The 19,488-nt window shown below is 39.9% G+C and overlaps 1 protein-coding gene across 6 annotated transcripts in view; it reads left to right on the plus strand.

Moving 5' to 3' along the window:
* OSBPL9 (oxysterol binding protein like 9) overlaps window positions 1-19,488 on the plus strand; it is a 69,349-nt gene that overhangs the window by 35,914 nt on the left and 13,947 nt on the right. For 3 of the 6 annotated variants that reach the window (XM_081193153.1, XM_081193152.1, XM_081193155.1), the window contains 5 exons: window positions 3,000-3,095; window positions 4,603-4,650; window positions 8,678-8,707; window positions 9,756-9,806; window positions 15,188-15,226. In XM_081193153.1, coding sequence (XP_081049279.1) covers window positions 3,000-3,095; window positions 4,603-4,650; window positions 8,678-8,707; window positions 9,756-9,806; window positions 15,188-15,226 — 264 coding nt within the window. The remainder of the gene's footprint in view (window positions 1-2,999; window positions 3,096-4,602; window positions 4,651-8,677; window positions 8,708-9,755; window positions 9,807-15,187; window positions 15,227-19,488) is intronic. The other 3 variants (XM_081193150.1, XM_081193154.1, XM_081193151.1) reach the window with 3 other exon arrangements.

Raw genomic sequence — 19,488 nt, forward strand, 5'->3', positions numbered from 1 at the left:
CGGCGCAGCGTCGACATTGGCAGGAGGGGGCGCCCTCGATCTCCGTCGGCCTGCGCTTACGGAGGCCCACCCGGACGCCTGGGTTCTGTGGTCGACCCCGTGTATAATCGGGGTGGGTGGGGAGGAGAAGGTGCGTGCTGCGAAGCCCGCGGCCCTGAACCTGTACCTGCAGCCGGGGCCGGGGAGCGCACGCAGCTCTAGCCATTGATCGCTGGAGAGGAAGAGCGCGGCGCTTGTGTGCGCGCTACACCATGGGGCGCACTCACCCCCCTCCCGCAGCTCTGCCTGATTTCAATCCGGCAGGCTCCATTGTCTGCCACTGGTGGAAGTGGCTAATTACTGCCACTGACTTTGCTGTTTAAAAACAAGCAGTTCCAGTTTGATCACCTCGACCGCGATATAGGAGATCGTTTCTAAAACCCACTCGATGGTTAGCCTAGTTCGTATTTCGGCTGCAGGAAAGTTAGTTTTCCTTTCTTTACATCCCATTGCAATCAGCTTCTTTCACAGTATGTAGGTTTGAGTTACGTTTTATTTAGAAAAGGATTTCTATACCGCTGATTCATAGAACATCAAAGTAGTGTACACTGTTAAAGCATACAACATTATTCAAATAAGAAGACATACTGAAATGCATGTTACTTCCAAGAGGTCATAGAAACTTGGTCCTGTAGCCCAAAATGGACAAGGAAGCCAATCTCTCCCAGTGATTAGAAATGCTTCCCACAACTAAAGGATCTTGTGATCCTTCCTTCCCTCAGCATATGCCCAACATGTTTCCATGACTCTCTGGAAAGTGGGTGTATTTCTTTGTAGATTAGGAAAATTGGTACTAGAAACAATGGGGAGAGGGTGGGCACTACAGTTGCTGTATAGACCCTGATATTTTTCTAAAGAATTTCAAGAGCCAAATACTTGCTGGTGAAGAAACGTTGGGCAGGTAGCATTTGTAGTGTATTTCTTGTAGTGGTCATGCTATGTCCTAAATGTTACATAATGTGGGGCAAACATCCCAGTTCATTTTAAGGATCATTCAGACTTCTACAGGAAATAAGGTATGACTCTTAACAAGGATCATATACCTTTAGGCATTTCACAGGAAGGAAAGAGTAACAAATGTACAGGATGCCCAAAGGGACTCAAACACTGTTCTGTGGCCATTTTGAGCATTCAGCGTGCACTTGTGTGGTACTTCAGAGGGAATTTATGCATTTCAGAGGGCACAATTGGCTCCCATGTTCTGGTGAATGAGCTTATAAGGCCTCTTTTATATAACCTGGTCAGGTAGAATTGCTTTCTAATGAAAGCTGAGGTACTTAAATAGCCTAGTAATCATACTAGTTTAAAATGGAATGTAGTGCAGAACTTGTAACATAATGCTAATAGCTTAATTACTTGGTTTTTTAATACTTCTAAGACTTGAGTATATTTAACTTCGTTTTCATTGGAAATAATGCAAATGCTCACTGAAATACATAAAATGTAAATGAGTTAACTAACATTTAAAATGAATGAAGTTTGTAGCATTTTATGTCATTTACATGCATGTGATAGATAACTATGATAGAAGCACTGCACGTATTTCACTAGAGGTCACATTATTGTGGAAACAGATGCAGGGAAGTGAAAGTGTGACAGTTTGGATTCTGTTAGGATTCTTCTGTTCCTTAAATATTTTTTGTTAAAGTATGTGTCTTCTAAAATTGCTTCTCTTAAAAGTGAAGGTTGCTTAGCATTTAAAACACCTACGCTATAGCTTTTAAATTGTGAGAATTGAAGACATAATGAATTTCTGTTTGTCTACTTGTCATTTGCAATCATAAAACCTAGAAATTTTAAACTCCCCCCATGTAATTCCTAACAAGGGGTCTTGACATAGTGAATTATAGATTTACATGTATCAGTTTATGTGCTTGATGTTCTGTCCAAAGTGTGCCTTTCTAGTTGGCAATAACTTTTTAAGCCTTATATCCATTTTGGAAGGGATGTAGGTGGCGCTGTGGTCTAAACCACTGAGCCTCTTGGGCTTGCCGATCAGAAGGTCAGCGGTTCAAATCCCCACGATGGGGTGAGCTCCCGTTGCTTGGTCCCAGCTCCTGCCAATCTAGCAGTTCAAAAGCACACCCAAAGTGCAAGTATTATCTACTTATAAATAGGTACCGCTCTGCGGGAAGGTAAACAGCGTTTCTGTGTGCTCTGGTTTCGGTGTTCTGTTGTAACAGAAGGGGCTTAGTCATGTTGGCCACATGACCTGGAAAAACTGCCTGTGGACAAATGCCGGCTCCCTCGGCCTGTAAAGCGAGATGAGCGCCGCAACCCCAGAATCGTCTGCGACTGGACTTAAGTGTCAGGGGTCCTTTACCTTTACCTTTTTATGCATTTTGGAGGAGGATAAGAGAGGCTGTTTAAATGAAGTAGATGAAAAAGCAGGAAAAAAGCAGAGGTGTGGAAATACCCTTTCTTCTTGATTCATCTGTGGTCACAGTCCAGTGTAGATTTTCAGCAGTCTTGTGTGTGTTTATCCTGGGGATATGATCTATTGAACACTGTGAGACTTCTTTCAGAGTAAACACGCATAGGCTTGAACAATTGAGCAGCTCTGGATTGTTGCTTCTATTTATATTATTTGAGAATTCATTTGTAAGGCCTGGTTTTACAAGGAAACTTCAGTTGGGAGAGTATTGGATGCTTCACCTTAGTAACAATTTTGCTGTGATGTGGCTTATGTAGCAAAATAGTTAACCTCACAAGAACATAATATTTAGGCTTTAGAATAGTGCCAGGAGACGCCTAGTCCTTGCAGTGAGTTAATCATTTCACTATGCTGACATATATCTGTAGGAATAATACAATGTTCTAGCCTTTTTCATTCTTTAAAGTGTATCTAGGCAGGTTATTCTATGGTTTTGAAATTTGCCCAGATCAATCTTGCAGCTAATGAGGTGCTGTTCTGTGTGTTCTGTAAATATGTTCAAATGTAATGCGTTTCTGTTACATAGGGTGTGGATCCTGGATTTGTTCCCAGTGTCCAAGATTTTGATAAAAAACTTACAGAAGCTGATGCTTATCTACAAATTTTGATAGACCAATTGAAGGTATGTTGAACTTGCTATTGTAACCGGACTTTACAATAATTTAGTAAAGATGCACTTTGATTTCTCCCTAACCTCCATGGTATAAATGGGTTATGAAAGATTGTCATCATTGAAGCTCATTGATCCATGTTTTTGTTAAGTAGTTAGATGGGTTTCAGAAATTTAACAGCAGTTCCTGCTAAAAGACTATATCTCTAGGGCAGGCATGTCCAAAGTCCATTTTGGGGGCATAATCCGGCCCACCAGTCAGTTTAATCCGGCTCCTGTGGTAGTTTATTTCCTGGGGTAAAATCCTAACTAAACTAAAAAACCCTCAACTACTTCAATCCTTAGAAAAGGTTAACAAGTTTGGTTGGCCCTTTGGTTGGCCCTCACAGCCCTTCACTTCATCAAATATGGCCCTCTTTGAAAAAAGTTTGAACACCACTGGCTAGGGAGTCTGGATGAAGATTTCAGTATTCAAGTTCTTCATTCCTAACCTGTTCCTTAGAACAGTGAAACTAAGCTAGGAGCAATAAGTAGCTTGAATACAATCTAATTTGTGTCATGCAATCTTTAAATTGTACAATACTGAATTAAAACTAAAAATCAGGCAAAACCTAAAATTTCCCAGTCATCTATGACACAAGTCAACTGTAGAGACATGGATCACAAGCATACTTGAAATGGTTTCAGGTTTTTTTTAAAAACAGTAGTTCCTGTACTGTTTATTATATATATTGGGAGAGGGAGAGAGTAAATGTTGCCCTTGTGATTTATCCTAGATATGTTTAACATATTTAATATTTGAAATGGGGTAAGCATTTGAGAAGTAAACATATGTGCAAGAGAGGTTCTGTTTTGCATGCCTTGAAGGCTTAAAGCTTATTCAGTCATTTACAGAGTGGTGGCTAGCCTGTAACCTTCTAGATGTTGTTGGATTCCAACTGGTACCATCCCTGATCACTGGATTTGTTCCCAGTGTCCAAGATTTTGATAAAAAAACTTACAGAAGCTGGCTGGAACTGAAGGGAATTATCATTGAACTCCATCTGGAGGGGCATGGAGGGGCACAGAGTCTCCATCTCTGCTTTACATGCAGCACATTATTTTGTGTTGTAAAGAAACTGTCTAAAGATCTTTAGCTCAGACATTATATTGACTGGAAACAGATAATTAAGGAGACAGAAGCAACAGAGCGCAGAACAATTTTAAGCACTTTCTTTGGATTTTTAAAAATGTAATTTTGCAATCATAAAGAAGCCCTCATCCCCTCCAAATAATTTCATGTTTGGGGTAAAGACAAAACATATTTCCTGACTTAGTAGGTGATATTGATTATTATTTTTGTGTGAAATACTGATGATTAAGACCACTAATAATTTAAACATGTATCTGGTAAGATGGAACCAAATGATCAGCAGACTTTGGATTTTTTAAAAATAAATAAATAAATAAATTGCTATCCTGTTTGCATTTTAAAAGCTTTACTAGCAGTGTTTGATACTGTGTGCCTTTTTCTTTTTAGCTCTTTGATGAAAAGCTTCAGAACTGCAAAGATGACGAACAGAGAAAAGCAAGTATACTTTTTATATATTCTTCCTCTCCCTGAAGTTCACTTTTCAGCCTTCCTGTAATTGACTAAAATGCAATTTAAGCACTCCTTTTATATACAGCTGATAACTTACATTCAGCGTTGATATATATATATATATATATATATATATATATATATATATATATATGCAGGTTTTGGTGTCTTCGGGTGTCTTCCCGTGTAAGAGTTGGGGTGTCTAGGCGACGTTTCGACGAGGTCTCACTCGTCATCTTCAGGCTGGTGCTTTCGGCTTCTTGTTACTAGAACAGAGCAGGATCTCAGTGTTTGAGTTCCTATAAATACTGTTGAGGGGGTGTGGTGTATAGCCTCCAACGTTCTGGGCAGAGAGGAAGTTCCCAGGTTAGTGTGCCTTTTCTTCTTTTGTTCCTTAATTACTTGAGGGATATCTTGAGTGATTTCTTGAGTGATATTCTGAGTACCACTTAGGAGGGTCATTAGGTGTGGATTAGTTGCTAAAGCTTTCGTGTCTTGACCTCTTGAGCTTGTGAAGAGTTTTTCTGAGAAGATGGCTGTACTGCACTTAGTTGTGCTCTGGCTTGGCTTCGTGTATAGGGGCGAGCTGTGGTTTTGTGCCCTGTGCCAGCCAGATCTGTGTAGGGATTGCAGGGGGGTGCAGCATCCGGAGGTGCCACTATGGTTTGGCTACTGGATGGTGTCTGTAATTTATCTGTGGAGAGGGTCTGGGTTTGGGTCTGGTGTGGTTGATTGGAGATGGCGTTCTGTGTGCCTCTGGTTCTGGTGTCGGTTTTTGTGGGGAGGGCTAATTTCCAGATGTCTGGCAGGCGGGACGTGTCGTCACGCTTGTTCATGTTGTGAGGGTGTTTCTCTATCTCGATGGCTTCCATGGTTATTCTCTTGTGGTGATGTTCCATGTTAAAGAGCAATTTGGAATCTGCAAAATTAATTTCGTGTCCTGTTTCTTTCATGTGTTGGTAAAGAGAGGAAGTTTTTTCTTCTTTTTTGACGGCATTCTTGTGTTCTGCGATACGTGCATTTATTCGTCTGTTTGTTTGTCCAATGTACGTGGCTGGGCAGACTTTGCTCTTTAACATGGAACATCACCACAAGAGAATAATCATGGAAGCCATCGAGAACGACAAAACCTGCATATATACCCACAAAAACCGACACCAGAACCAGAGGCACACAGAACGCCATCTCCAATCAACCACACCAGACCCAAACCCAGACCCTCTCCACAGATAAATTACAGACACCATCCAGTAGCCAAACCATAGTGGCACCTCCGGATGCTGCACCCCCCTGCAATCCCTACACAGATCTGGCTGGCACAGGGCACAAAACCACAGCTCGCCCCTATACACGAAGCCAAGCCAGAGCACAACTAAGTGCAGTACAGCCATCTTCTCAGAAAAACTCTTCACAAGGTCAAGAGGTCAAGACACGAAAGCTTTAGCAACTAATCCACACCTAATGACCCTCCTAAGTGGTACTCAGAATATCACTCAAGTAATCACTCAAGATATCCCTCAAGTAATTAATGAACAAAAGAAGAAAAGGCACATTAACCTAGGAACTTCCTATCTGCCCAGAACGTTGGAGGCTATACACCACACCCCCTCAACAGTATTTATAGGAACTCAAACACTGAGATCCTGCTCTGTTCTAGTAACAAGAAGCCGAAAGCACCAGCCTGAAGATGACGAGTGAGACCTCGTCGAAACGTCGCCTAGACACCCCAACTCTTACACGGGAAGACACCCGAAGACACCAAAACCTGCATTCCTGTACCCGTGAAAATCTACGAAAGCAAATATATATATATATATATATATATATATATATATATATATATATATATATATATATATATTTAGTTGTTGGGACGGAAAACACTTGTAATAATAATTGCTAACAGGTCTTCAATTGTTCCATTACAGTGGAATATAATTAAAAAGATGAAAACAAGCTTGGAGAGCCATAGAAAAGGTTTTATCCTTTTATTTCAATAAGTTTCATGCTGCAGTTGTTTTAAATATTTTTTCTCTGTGAGCTTCCTGGAGAAGTCAGTTATTGGAAGTTCAGTTAGCAATGCCTTGTGCCCTACTCACTTTTCATGAACTATTGTACCATTAGCATAGTTCATAGGGCTTAATGAAATAAGTAATGGAAGGATGAAATAAGGAGCATAAGATGACAAGGCGTCTGACTGTTAACCAGAAGGTTGGTGGTTGCAGTGGGTTTGACTAGATGGCCTTTGGGGTCCCTTCCAGCTCTACATTTCTATGATTCTGCACATGTCAGGTAAAATTATATATCCAATTCGAATAAAATTAAGTTCACGCTTTAGTCAATTACTGAGAAGTAATTGGGCCTCTCTTTGCAATAACTTCCAGCACTGTTAGAATGATTCTAAACCAACTAGCAATGTGGCTGGCTTTTTGCGTTCTAGAACAGGGTAATTTGCTAACTGTACTTCATATTTTAGATTGTAATCTAGCACTTGGCACTGTCTTATCATTATACAATCTTGCTGCTGGGGTGTGACCTTGTACTTGTTTGGCCTCTAGTCTTAATTTGTTGTAATGGCAGATTAGTGTTGCAACGGATGAGCTGTTTTCTTCCTGATTTGTTGTGGCATTCAGTATTTTAAAGCTGCTTCCTCTCATGCAGAAGGAAGAGGTTCCAGTTACACTCACCCCAAAGTATTTCTGTAAAATCGGCGTGATATTATTATTATTATTATTATTTATTTACCCTGCCCCTCTGGGTTGCCCCAGCCATTCCAGGCAGCTAACAACTTCAGTAATGCTAGACATTTTCTGATTAAGCAATAAGGTAGTTATTTCCCCTGACTCAAGACAACTAGCAGCTGCTTCCTGTAGAAATGTAGTTTAAGGAAATGTTGCTGGAAACCATGACATCACTTCTCTTTTCCTTTTAATCTTTATGGAAAGCTGTGTCAAAAGTGTCACATCTATAGACCCTGTAGAAAAATAGATGCCACAACAGGACAACACATAACGCTAAGCCAAACAATGACATAGAGCGAACATGCAGGTTCCTAGAGGGGATCACAGCTGCTGCACTCGTACCCTAGTCCTCCTCCTGCTGCTGCACTACCCAGAGCTAAATCATGATTTGGATTAGTGTGTCACTTGTAGTTTATCTTTCTTCAGACAAACCTGAGCTTTGACCAAAGTTTGTTTTTGGTCTACATAGATGGGGAAAAGGCAGACTTGAGTCTTCACTGTATTGGACAAGTGTGTGGCAGTTTGGAACAAACTATGACAATTAACAATATGAAGATGAATCACCGCTGTCTGAACAATTCTGTACTTGCATGATTTCACACACAAGTATAGGAATACAGTGTCTGAACTGATTCAAATGCAAATATATCACTTTCAGTTGGGATAAATGTGGAATGAAGATTAAATTTTCTGGATGAACATGTTTCAGTTGAAGCCGCCTTGTACAGTACTTGCTTTCAAGCTTTCTCTTTAGACTATTTATCTGCAGGGTGGGATGGGAATGTAAACCAAGCATTAATAATCTTTGGTTGTTCAGCAGGGCACGGTTTAACAGTGCATCATGCTAGAAAAAGCACTACCCTTACAATTTGCACAACACACCCTTTGCTTAAAGTCGTCTTCTAGTGCTGTTGGGCAACCTTTTTCTAAAGCAAATTGCATTCCTGGTACTCTTTTAATTATCTAGAAATGGTTGCAAAGTGGTCACAGTGTAATAATAGAATATGTCTGCTTTGATTGCAGTAAGGATCCTGTTGTTTTCATTCAGCAGGATCCCGGGTGCAAGAGGCAGCGAAGACATTTTCCCTCGATCTTGGAGAGCTGTTGGAATAGACAATACTTAGTCCATATAGCTCTGCACAGTGCTGCTTCATATATTAAGCTTATATTTTATGTGACTGTTTTAAATAAACAATAACTAGCAAGAAGCAATCTTGAAGATGAATAACTTCACATTGCTAAAGACCTTGCTTTTCTTTTCTTTTCCTCAGAAGATTGAAGACCTCAAAGAAACAACCAGTGTAAGTATGTGTTTAATCATTACATATTTTAAAGCAACTTAAGGGCTTGGCTTGGATCTGTGTTAAATTCCTCTTTAGCTACTTCCTCTGCTGACAGGCACTTAGAATGTAATGGTGGGAGATCAGTTGCTCCCCAATCTCCCAAGTGGCCTGCTGGCAAATGCAGAGAACCTGCTTCTCCTTATGCCACCTGCTTAGAGTAGGGGGAATGGATTGTACCATATGTTCAGGAGGGAGGGGTCATCCTCTCACTTCTGTGGTCCAAATTATCTTCATATTTGTCTTTTGATGGAAATGGAGATTGAGATTGTGCCCTACAATTATGTTCCGTGTTTGTATTAAATAGAAAATATAGTAGTGTTTTAGAATATTTTTATGCTCTATGGTAACCTGCTTAACAGTCAGGTCTTTGAAAGCACGACACAAAATAACTTGACACATTTACTAGTCCTGTTGCTTTATGGAGTATATATTTTATTGTATTTTCATAACTTAATGATAAAATCTGAGCAACAAAAGCAGCTCTAATCTTTCTGTTGTGAAGGTATTGTTTAGGTATTGTCAACCTAGTGCCCTCCAGATATTTTGAGCTACAGCTCCCATTATCCCAGGGGATTGGGACCAGTGAAAGCTTTTGTCCAAAACCTTTGTAGGGCACCGGTGGCTAGGCCGGTTTAGACAATATCTTGCTTGCGCAATAACCTGCAGGATGTCAGTTAACTTTAAAGTTAACTGCCCTTAGAACAAGAAGTAGCTTCTTTCACCCATCAAATGTTCCTTCCCTGTGTGGCTTTAGCTGTATAAATTGGGGAAATAATGATCCATTAAAACTATTAGCAAAATAGTTACTGATTTTCTCCACCCTGTTCACTCATTCAAGTGCAGAAATGTTATCATAAATGAATTCTTACAAGATATCTCTGGCAAGTAAGTACTAAACTGATAATGAACATACTAACCAAAGGAAGTACTTTGCTTCCTTAACACTCTATTCTAAGCAGTAAAAGTTTTGTAGAAATACTAACATGTTTATTTTTGCCCTCTTTAGAGCATGGTTGAATCAATAAAACACTGCATTGTGTTGCTGCAGATTGCTAAAGTAAGTATCTCTGTTGGAAAATACAATAAAAAGTGTTTGCAGTATAATGTTGTTTTCTGGAAGAAATCGTTCTGTGCTATTATATTGTAGAGGCATTGAACCATCAAAGTTAATAAGAATTGGAAGGTATAGATATATGTACATTTATATGACTTGATTATTTCCCCTCCTGTTGCATTCTGTAGGTAGATTGATAAATACTGTAAGTAGATTGCCAGGGGTATATGAATGTACATTGTATAAGTTATACAATGGCATACTCAATGCTGTGCCATTCTTCATATTAAAGTGGTGATTATACTGACCTATTGATCCTGACAAAGTGGTGTTTACCATAATCTCAAATGTTGTGACTGTGCTCTTCATGCTTTGTTTGAGCGTACATAAAAACAGATTCTTTATGTCAATGCCTACATTGGTTTAATTACTTTTAGTGTTTTAAACATTCACAAGCAACTATTTTGTGGAAGCCCCCAAGTTGGAAGTATGGCAAAACAAATGTTTAAAAAAACACTCTGCTAGGTTGTATATGAACAGTATAAATAACAGAATTATAGTCTATTAAAGATTGATCTTGAAATTTGATGGTTATTGTGCCTTCAAAAACTCATCTTGAATAGCAATGTCTGATAATTGAGTTAAAACATGTTCCTCCTTTAACAATGGGCCTTGGATAGAGAATTGATAAAATGGAGCAATTGTTGGCATGAAAAGATATTGCATATGTATGGTTAAAGCCCTTACTCACCAAATGGGTTTGCATGTACTAATCCACTCTAAAATTTTGGATTTATTCTCTAATCTTAATAGGCCTAATAATTCCTAACCTATAGCACTGAAGTTCCTTCCATATCAGAAGTGAAAAACCCACTAAGTTTTTCTGGGCATCTTAAAATCCTAATCGTAAACTGGATTATGGAACTTTTATACATGGTCAGAGAAGGTGAGCCCCAGTGCGCTTGTGCTGTAGTACAACATTGTAACAGGTTTCTCCAAAGAGACCTATGTTTGTATATAGCTCCCATTCATAATGGACTAACAAGGTGGAGAAGAGGGTGAGACTTGCTTGTGGTGTAAGGATACTTTTTGCTCATTTTCTTCTGTGGAAACATGGGAGATATGCATGCCTCACTGCTGAAGAGAGAGTGTACCACCTGCAAAACTGAAGATACGCATAAATAAAACAAAGTTTCTGGAGTAACGAAAGAATGTACAAGTGTTGCTAGCACTTAAAAACTTCAGGAATAGCCTGGAAGAAATCTTTGGCATATGCCGCTGTCCGGTGAATCTTTGTGACATGAAGACAAGCACATTCTACACTGCACACAACTTAAAATATTCCTGCATTGCAAGGGGTTGGACTGAATGACCCTTGCGGGCCCTTCCAATTCTACCATTCTATGATTTTATACTCTAAAATGTTATTTTGGTGAAGAAACAGAACACCTTCAGTTCTGTTTGTTGCCCATATATCTCTGGCCAAGCTTGCCAATTTACTAAAGAAAAACAAATGAGGGAAAGGTTGTAGTTTAGTGATGGAACCCATGCTTTGCATGTTTGATTTCAAATTCAGTCCTTGGCATCTGCAGCTGAAGGACCTCTAGTAATAGGAAAGTCAGGAAATATCTTTGTTGGCGTCCTCGGGGAAGTCTTTGCTGGTCAGGGTAGGCAGTTCTGGGTCAGATAAACTGTTGATCTGCCTTGAAATAAATTGGATTTATAAACATTCTGTTCAGAATTTTGAATGGGCAGTTGCACAAGATTGTAAAATGCATCTATTAATAATGTATCTGATGCTTAGGCTTTTTTCCTTTGATGTCCAAATTTCCCCATACACATGCCAGTTAAGAAAGCTTCCATAGAAAGTGCAAAAGGAAAGACGGGGGAAGAGAATATTTGAGTCATTCATCCACAAAAGAGACCTTTGCTGCTGCTCTCTCTCTCCATAACCCATTTGTTATAATGTTTAGTGCACCCTTATCCCAGTTTTGTTCTTGGAACATACCTTGCCTTGCAAACCTATGCAAACCTGAGGCAGACGGTACTGAAGGCTTCTGATCTGGCAGAATTTTGGGAGGCTTCTTTTGCTAATTCTATCTTTCCCTTTAACCTCAATCCAGTGTCCCACATCATTCTGAGGGTTCTGGGGGCTGTAGCAGAAGGGGAGAGTTGGCAGAAGTTGTTCCCTTACCACCAACAGTAGGAGCATCCCCTGAGTGAAACGCCACTCGAGATACTCCTGCCTACAGCCGTAAAGTCTGGATCCAGCTCAGTATCTCAGACTCCAATGCATTAAGATAGGGATAGGGAACTTTTTGCAGCTTGTGCCACATTCCCTAATAAGCCTGCTTCCATAAGATGCATATCAGAGGTAAAGGAGGTATGGGAAGAGGCAAATGTGAGTAGAGACACTCACCTTTTATAGGCCTCCTAGCCACACGATAGGCAAAGGTTTCTATATACGCATCCCTCCACTTCCAGTCAGATGAGCGAGAGGCAGTATCCCAATTCAAGTGCTCTGTTGAGGCTTTGGAGCAATGCCGGTTTGCATTGTATGGAAAGGGGGCATTGCATGGGTAGAGTCCTGTGGGCCAGATAAAGAGATGGCGTTCCTACTAACATAGAATTGTTCATAACTCCCTGCCAGCCTTATGTCTTCTCAATCCGTTTATAATATTTTAAAACCATCAAGATAAAAACTGATGTTTGAGGCCCTCATCTATTCCCTCCTAGCTCTAAAAATAGTGCCATGCTTTGAGCAGTATTTACTTGAAAGAATTAGGAATTCAGCTCCTGCAAACCCACAATAGGTTCCATGGGAAATGTGCAAGAGAAATCAAAGTAGCTAGGTTTTTTTCTGACTCAAGTTATAAGACCTTGGTTGACTTGGAATAATGGACGTTGTATGATTATGCTTTAAGGTTGAGAAAACATAAAGCTACCTTTGTTTTTGTAGCAGCTTTATTTTAGCAAAATGCAAGCCTTTTCCTGTCCCTGGTCCACAAAAAAAGAGCGTAGCGCATGATCAGTGTGCATTTAATATCTGTGTGTGCGTGTTTCAATGAATATTTGGGATTCGTGTAATCGCCTTTGTCATTACATGATTATGCATTGGATCTTCTTTCCATTCTGTGGATTCTGCAATGGATGATTGGCTGTACTCCACCACGGAGTTTGTATATTATGTTAATGACTTTAATTAAGTTTTCAACATTAAAAATTTCATATATTCTTTTAGAATAATCTGATTAGGAACTCTCATCTCTCAAGTATATGCATATGCCACAGATTAGGAGATATGATAGCCATCTGCAATTATCTTAAGGGCTGTCACATGGAAGAAGGAGTCTGCTTGTTTTCTCCTGCTCTGGAGGATAGGACTCAAGTTGCAAGAAAGTTTTTCCAATTAAACATTTGGAAAAACTTTCTGACAGTAAGAGTTGTTCAGCATTGGAACAGACTCCCACAAGAAGTGGTGGACACTCTTTCACTGGAGGTTTTTAAACAGAGGTTGGATGGCCATCTGTCATGGATGCTTTAGCTGAAATTCCTGCATTGCAGGGGATTGAACTAGATGGCCCTTGGGGTCCCTTCCAACTCTATGATTCCGTGTTTAAGTATTAAATAAAATACTAATATTCATCATTTAATTACAGTCCCAATAAAGTTGTTAATGCATGTTATGATTGGTTCCCAGCATTCTTCTGTTACCATATAGTCTTCAGTATGGCTTTTGATATACTGGCAGTTTTATTCAACATCACCTCCATTGTTTAGAGCTGCTTCTGTATCCAGCTCTGTCCCTGGAGGCCCAGGTTTCATCAGTGGCTAGAAGAGTCTTTTACCAGCTGTGACTGGTGCTACAGCTATGGCTCTTCTGGACCACCAGAGCTTGACCACGGTAGTTCAGCCACTGGTGACTTCAAGATTGGATGGCTTCAGTACACTCTGTGTGGGGTTTCCCTTGTGCTTAATCCAAAAGCCTACAGTTCATGAGGAATGTTGCAACACGGTTGCTGCCAGGACTGAGACCCTCTCAGCATGTAACATCTCTACTCAGAGATCTGCACTGGTTGCCGGTGTTACTGTTAGTATGTAAAGCCTTTAGCAAGTTGGTACCACTTTACTTGCAGCTTCATCTTGCCCCATGTGTGCCCACTCAGCTGCTTTGATCCCCAGAACTGGCACTGTTAAAGGTGCCACATAATATGCAATCTTCTAGTGTGGGAGCAGTTATACTTTGGGACTCGCTGCCTAGTGACATCAGGCAAGTAGGTCCCTTCACTGTGCTCTTTTGGTACCTACTCAATGATGAAATTTTGAAGTAATTTCCAGCTGATATTTCTGGTTGGCACTTCCTCAGTTAAACCACGTTCAATCCCTCCCCCAACCATGAAGCTTACCGTGTGACCTTTGGCCAATGGTGCCTACTCAGCCCAACAGGGTTCAGCCCATGAAACTAATATGGGGTGGGAAAAGACAACCATGGACTCCACCCTGAGTTCATTGGAAGAAGGGTAGGATAATTTTGTTTTGTCTGGTTCATTGTTTGTATCGAGGAGAATCCTAGACTTCATAAAAGGAAAATCTGCTAAACGTTGGTGTACTCTGGTTAACTACGGATTATTTGTACTGTATAGGGAGATGCAGTTTGAATGTAAGATGAATTACAGTTCATTCACAGCTAAGGTATAGCTGAGGAGTAGGATGGAACCTTGCACCTGAAAGAAGGGAAAATATATGATCCTACAGCCTATACCTAATCCCTTAACCATTTTTGAAGGGTTGGCTAGCATTATACTTACTCTAGACCACAGAGATAAAACCTGTGGTAGGAGAAAGCATACACCTGTGAGGGGTTTATTTAACTGGTACTGAGGCGTTTAGTCATGGCCAAATAAACCCTTCGCTATCATGCTTTTCTTTTAAGTGACTTGTAATTTTTTCCAGGTGATAGTTTCCAAAACGTCAAGGAGCATGTCACAGAAATACCTTGCATGTCACAGAAATATCTTGCAAGTGTCTAAGCATTTGTGCAGGCCTCTTCATGATACTTGGCAATAAATAGAACTAGTAGATACATAGCAGCATGCCTCTTCAGTGTTATATTCATCTGACAGAAAGCGCTTTTCAGTATTGATATGTTAGCCTTTATTATCTTCAGATGATAGCAAACGTATCTAGTTATTGTAAGAAGATACCAATGGATTATAAAGTGCAAGGTTTCTAATGGTTAATCGGTTTCTTTTCCTTCAGAGACATTTCACTTTCAGAGCATCTAGTAAAAAATTCTGGAGAGAAACAATTATTCTCATATAAGCAAAGTCATGGCATCTAGTAAAAAAATTGATATGTTAATATTTGTAACATTTTTCCTTAAGGACCAAAGTAATGAGGAGAAGCACGCAGATGGACTTATAGTAAGTTTAAATCTAATCTTTCAATCTCCCTTTATTTCGGCAGAACGTTAAAGCTGCAGTCATGTGGCCACAGGGGCTTGAACTTCCATTCAATTTTGACATTCTTTTTCTTAGTCACATCTTCTGGTGTCTCCTCAATATGTTGTCACTTTCCTTAAGCTTCAAAAATCACAATTAAGAATATTAAATTCCAGCTTCGCTTTTATCACCACTATTTCTTATTAATGAAGTAAATTTAAACCCGCAATGGGGAAAAACTGGGATGATAACTTGGTCACTCTTCTTGTACCTGAAATGCACGTGCTTTCAGAATAACATTTCTTTATAATACTGCTTTTGAAATACATGCTAGAAGTTTCTGTCACGTTGCTTTGTTGTATATACTTCATGTAACTTTACTTCTGTCTTCCATTTGTATACATTTTCCTGACTTCTGAGTGTTTGTAAATTGGTAGGAACTTACATTGGCATTTTAGCTTAAACAAAAGCAGAACAGTTATGTGAAGTAGCTTGTTTTTCTTATTTTTTAGTTGACCCTACATTTTAATAACTAGTTGGGACCTTTCTTCATGGCCCATTTCCCTCGTTGCTGAAACTTAAAAACACATTTTAAGACCCTTAGAACTACAGGAAACAAAGTAGTGTTGGACCCCATGAGACACGAGTGTAACTGCAGTCTGGTAGGGTAAGTGTAGGTCTATTTCTAAGAAAATCCTCATCATGCCATAAAGTTGGGAATATAAAGTACCTTCTATATACTGTATATGATATCACTAGTGAATCACAAGACAGTCACAGTGAGAATTCCCCTATAAATAAAGAAAAGTTGGTGAACTAGTTTGCAAAGTTTAAGGATACAGTGGTGCCCTGCAAGACGAATGCCTCGCAAGACGAAAAACTCGCTAGACGAAAGGGTTTTTCGGTTTTTGCGTTGCTTCGCTAGACGATTTTCCCTATGGGCTTGCTTCGCAAGACGAAAACGTCTTGCGAGTTTGTTTGCTTTTTTCTTAAAGCCGCTTGAAGAGGCGCAGTTGCGACGGACCATGCTTCGCAAGACGAAAAACATCGCAAGACGAAAAGACTCGTGGAACGAATTAATTTCGTCTTGCGAGGCACCACTGTAGCCTCTTAACTGTATGAGTTCATGTGCATTTATTAATGGTCTCAAAGGAGATTCTGTCTTATAAAAGTGGAAATTCAAAGCAAGTTCTTCCTTTCTGCTACAACAAGTTTGAAAATAAGATGTGGGTGCATAGCATCAAATCAATAGATTATAAATACCGTATTTTTCGCTCTATAACACGCACCTGACCATAACACGCACATCGTTTTTAGAGGAGGAAAACAAGGGAAAAAATATTCTGAATGAAACAGTGGACGTATCATTTTTGTGCTTCATGCTATGGCCACAGACATGTGATCTGATGGTGAATTTGGGGTGACCCAATGCAAAAATCCTGAGAATCCCTGTGGATCCATGCTTTGTAACCACGTTTTTGCACCATTGCAGCCCCAGGCAACAGTGGGTGCGTGATTTTTTTGGGGGGGCAGGCTGTAGCCATGGACATGCTATGTGCTCTGATGGTGAATTTTGGCTGACCCAATGCAAAGATCCTGAGGATCCATGTGGACCCATACTTTTTAACCACGTTTTTGCACCATTGCAGCCCCAGGCAACAGTGGGTGCGTGATTTTTTTTGGGGGGGGGGACAGGCTGTAGCCATGGACATGCTATGTGCTCTGATGGTGAATTTTGGCTGACCCAATGCAAAGATCCTGAGGATCCATGTGGATCCATGCTTTGTAACCACGTTTTTGCACCATTGCAGCCCCAGGCAACAATGGGTGTGTGATTTTGGGGGGGCAGGCTGTAGCCATGGACATGCTGTGTGCTCTGATGGTGAATTTGGGGTGACCCAATGCAAAGATCCTGAGGATCCATGTGGATCCATGCTTTGTAACCACATTTTAAGTGGGGAGGGAAGGAAAAACACAGAAGGCTAAGAATGCAGGAGAGGGCTATAACGTGAGGAAAGGAAGGCAAAAGTTTCCCCCCACCAACCCACCCAAGCCAGCCAGCGTGCTCTCTCTCCCTCTCCCTCCCACCAGCATGACAGAAGAAAGCATTTTAACTGCATTAAGAACTATTTAGCAGCGAAACCTAAGCTTTGCCATCCCTTAAGAGGTACAGACACTGTAATCTTCCAGATCGCATGAATTTACAGGCAAAACACTGTTTAAGGATTTCATCCTTTTAAATGGAAGAAAGCATATTTGAATGCTGTGTGTCTCCAAAAACAAAAAGCAGGAAGTCAAACCTGTAATCTCTCTTCCCTTCACAAATATTGTTCCCTCCGGAGCAGGGAGAGGATAGAAGGAGGGACGCTCCTTTCCTTTCCTCTCTTCTTGCCTGGAGGGGAGGGGCTTTCCCTGCTCTTTGTTCCGTTTGAGCAAACACAGTAACGGAACAGAGAGGGTGGGCAGTAAGACCCTAAGGCAGAATGCAGGAATGCTGCCACTTCCTCTCTCACGGAGCTCCCTTCTCCCTGAAGCGCGGTTTGATTTTTGCCTCATTTTTCGGCTCCAGGGACCACACATTCGCTGCATAACACGCACAGACATTTCCCCTTCCTTTTTAGGAGAAAAAATCTGCGTGTTATAGAGCGAAAAATACGGTAACTTCTAAACCCTGCAGCATTCTGGGAGCAATGGAGAATGCAGTTTTAAGAGGAATAGTAATTACTCAGGAATGGCAGATCTGCAGTTAAGGAACTCGATTGCCAAGATTTCTTGTGATGAGCATAATAAACGAGGCCTTGGCCCTCTTGAGTTTTCAATATAAACAGTACTGAGCTCCTACCAGTTCTCAAACTTACTTGTACTGTATTACGATTCAAAATATTTCCGGTCATGTTTATCTGTTTTTGCTTGAACCCTTAGATACACAATGTATTAATCTTCTACTTTTCTAGTGTTTTAATTGGTGTTGCTTGTAGATTAATAGGAGGCTGGCTGTGAAGACTGGATGTTGAAACTTTGCAGAGTTTATAATTAAATGAAAGCTTTTCAAACACATGGAACACAAGATGTTATTTCCGATAAGCTTGAAATCAACATAGCATAACACACCTTTTAAAAATAACACTGAAGAGCCTGTAGAAAGGATTGAATGTCCTTAACATGAACAAGTTATTTCTAAAACATCAACATTGAATGATCCAGTTTTATTTAGTTTACCTGAAGAAAACATTTGACTTGAAATCCTAGAAGCCTTAATTTATTTAAGCCATTTATAGATTAACAATATATCTCGAAGCAGTTTACATAAGAAAAAATCCAGGTACAATAAACGCAACAATTTTAGAGAGAAGAAAATCCAAGTACTATATATAAATATACAGTACAGCATAATATCCAAAGATGTAACAATCATCAATATAAAATGCTGAAAAAGACTTGTTAAACTTTGCATTTGTAGGCTTGATTTAGCTATCTTTTCTGTTTGTACAGATTCTGGTTCTAAACCATTTAGTGCACTGAAGATAATAGCTGGCACATTGACTTGAAACTTGATGCAAATTGGTAATCAGTGAAGTTGGTAGAGGATAGGTGCAATGTGATCTAAAATGGACAGCTCCCATCAGAACCCTCACTGTTGCATTTCTGACCAATTGAAGCTCCCAATTGTCTCAAGGGGCAGTGCTATGTAAAGCAAATTCCAATAATCTAACATGTAAGTTGAAAAGCTATAATGCTGTTTGAGGAGTTCAACTCTATCCAAAACAAGCCGAATATCTGGTCCGTTGTCCTTAAAACTCCAGCCAATAGTGCTTCTAACTTGTCTGAAATAACTTTCAGATGAGTATATTGTAATTTAAAATGCATTAAGAGTATCTATGTTTTAAAAACATACCGTGATATTTGCAGGGTTGAATTAGCTTGATTTTTTTCCAATATGAAAGCCTCCTAATCATCTATTGTAGTTTTAATTTTGAAAACTTGTTTCCTGATTGTACTCATAGTAAACTACATGATTCTTTAGTTCTGTAACAATCTGACTAGTCTTTTTCCCTCAAGTATGTAGTACAAATCCTCTAGTGTACCAATATAATCATAATGTAATAAGGAACTGAGGTGAATGAAATTGAAATGCCTGAAAATGAATATTTTGGTGTCATCACTTCAGATGTCTGAAAGTCTGTCAATGTTCTCTGTTGAATTATCACCAGGTTTTGATAATGTCTTTCAAAACCTTGACTAGA

Source organism: Podarcis bocagei, assembly GCF_964188305.1.
Source record: "Podarcis bocagei genome assembly, chromosome: 5".
Classification (NCBI taxonomy): Eukaryota; Metazoa; Chordata; class Lepidosauria; order Squamata; family Lacertidae; genus Podarcis; species Podarcis bocagei.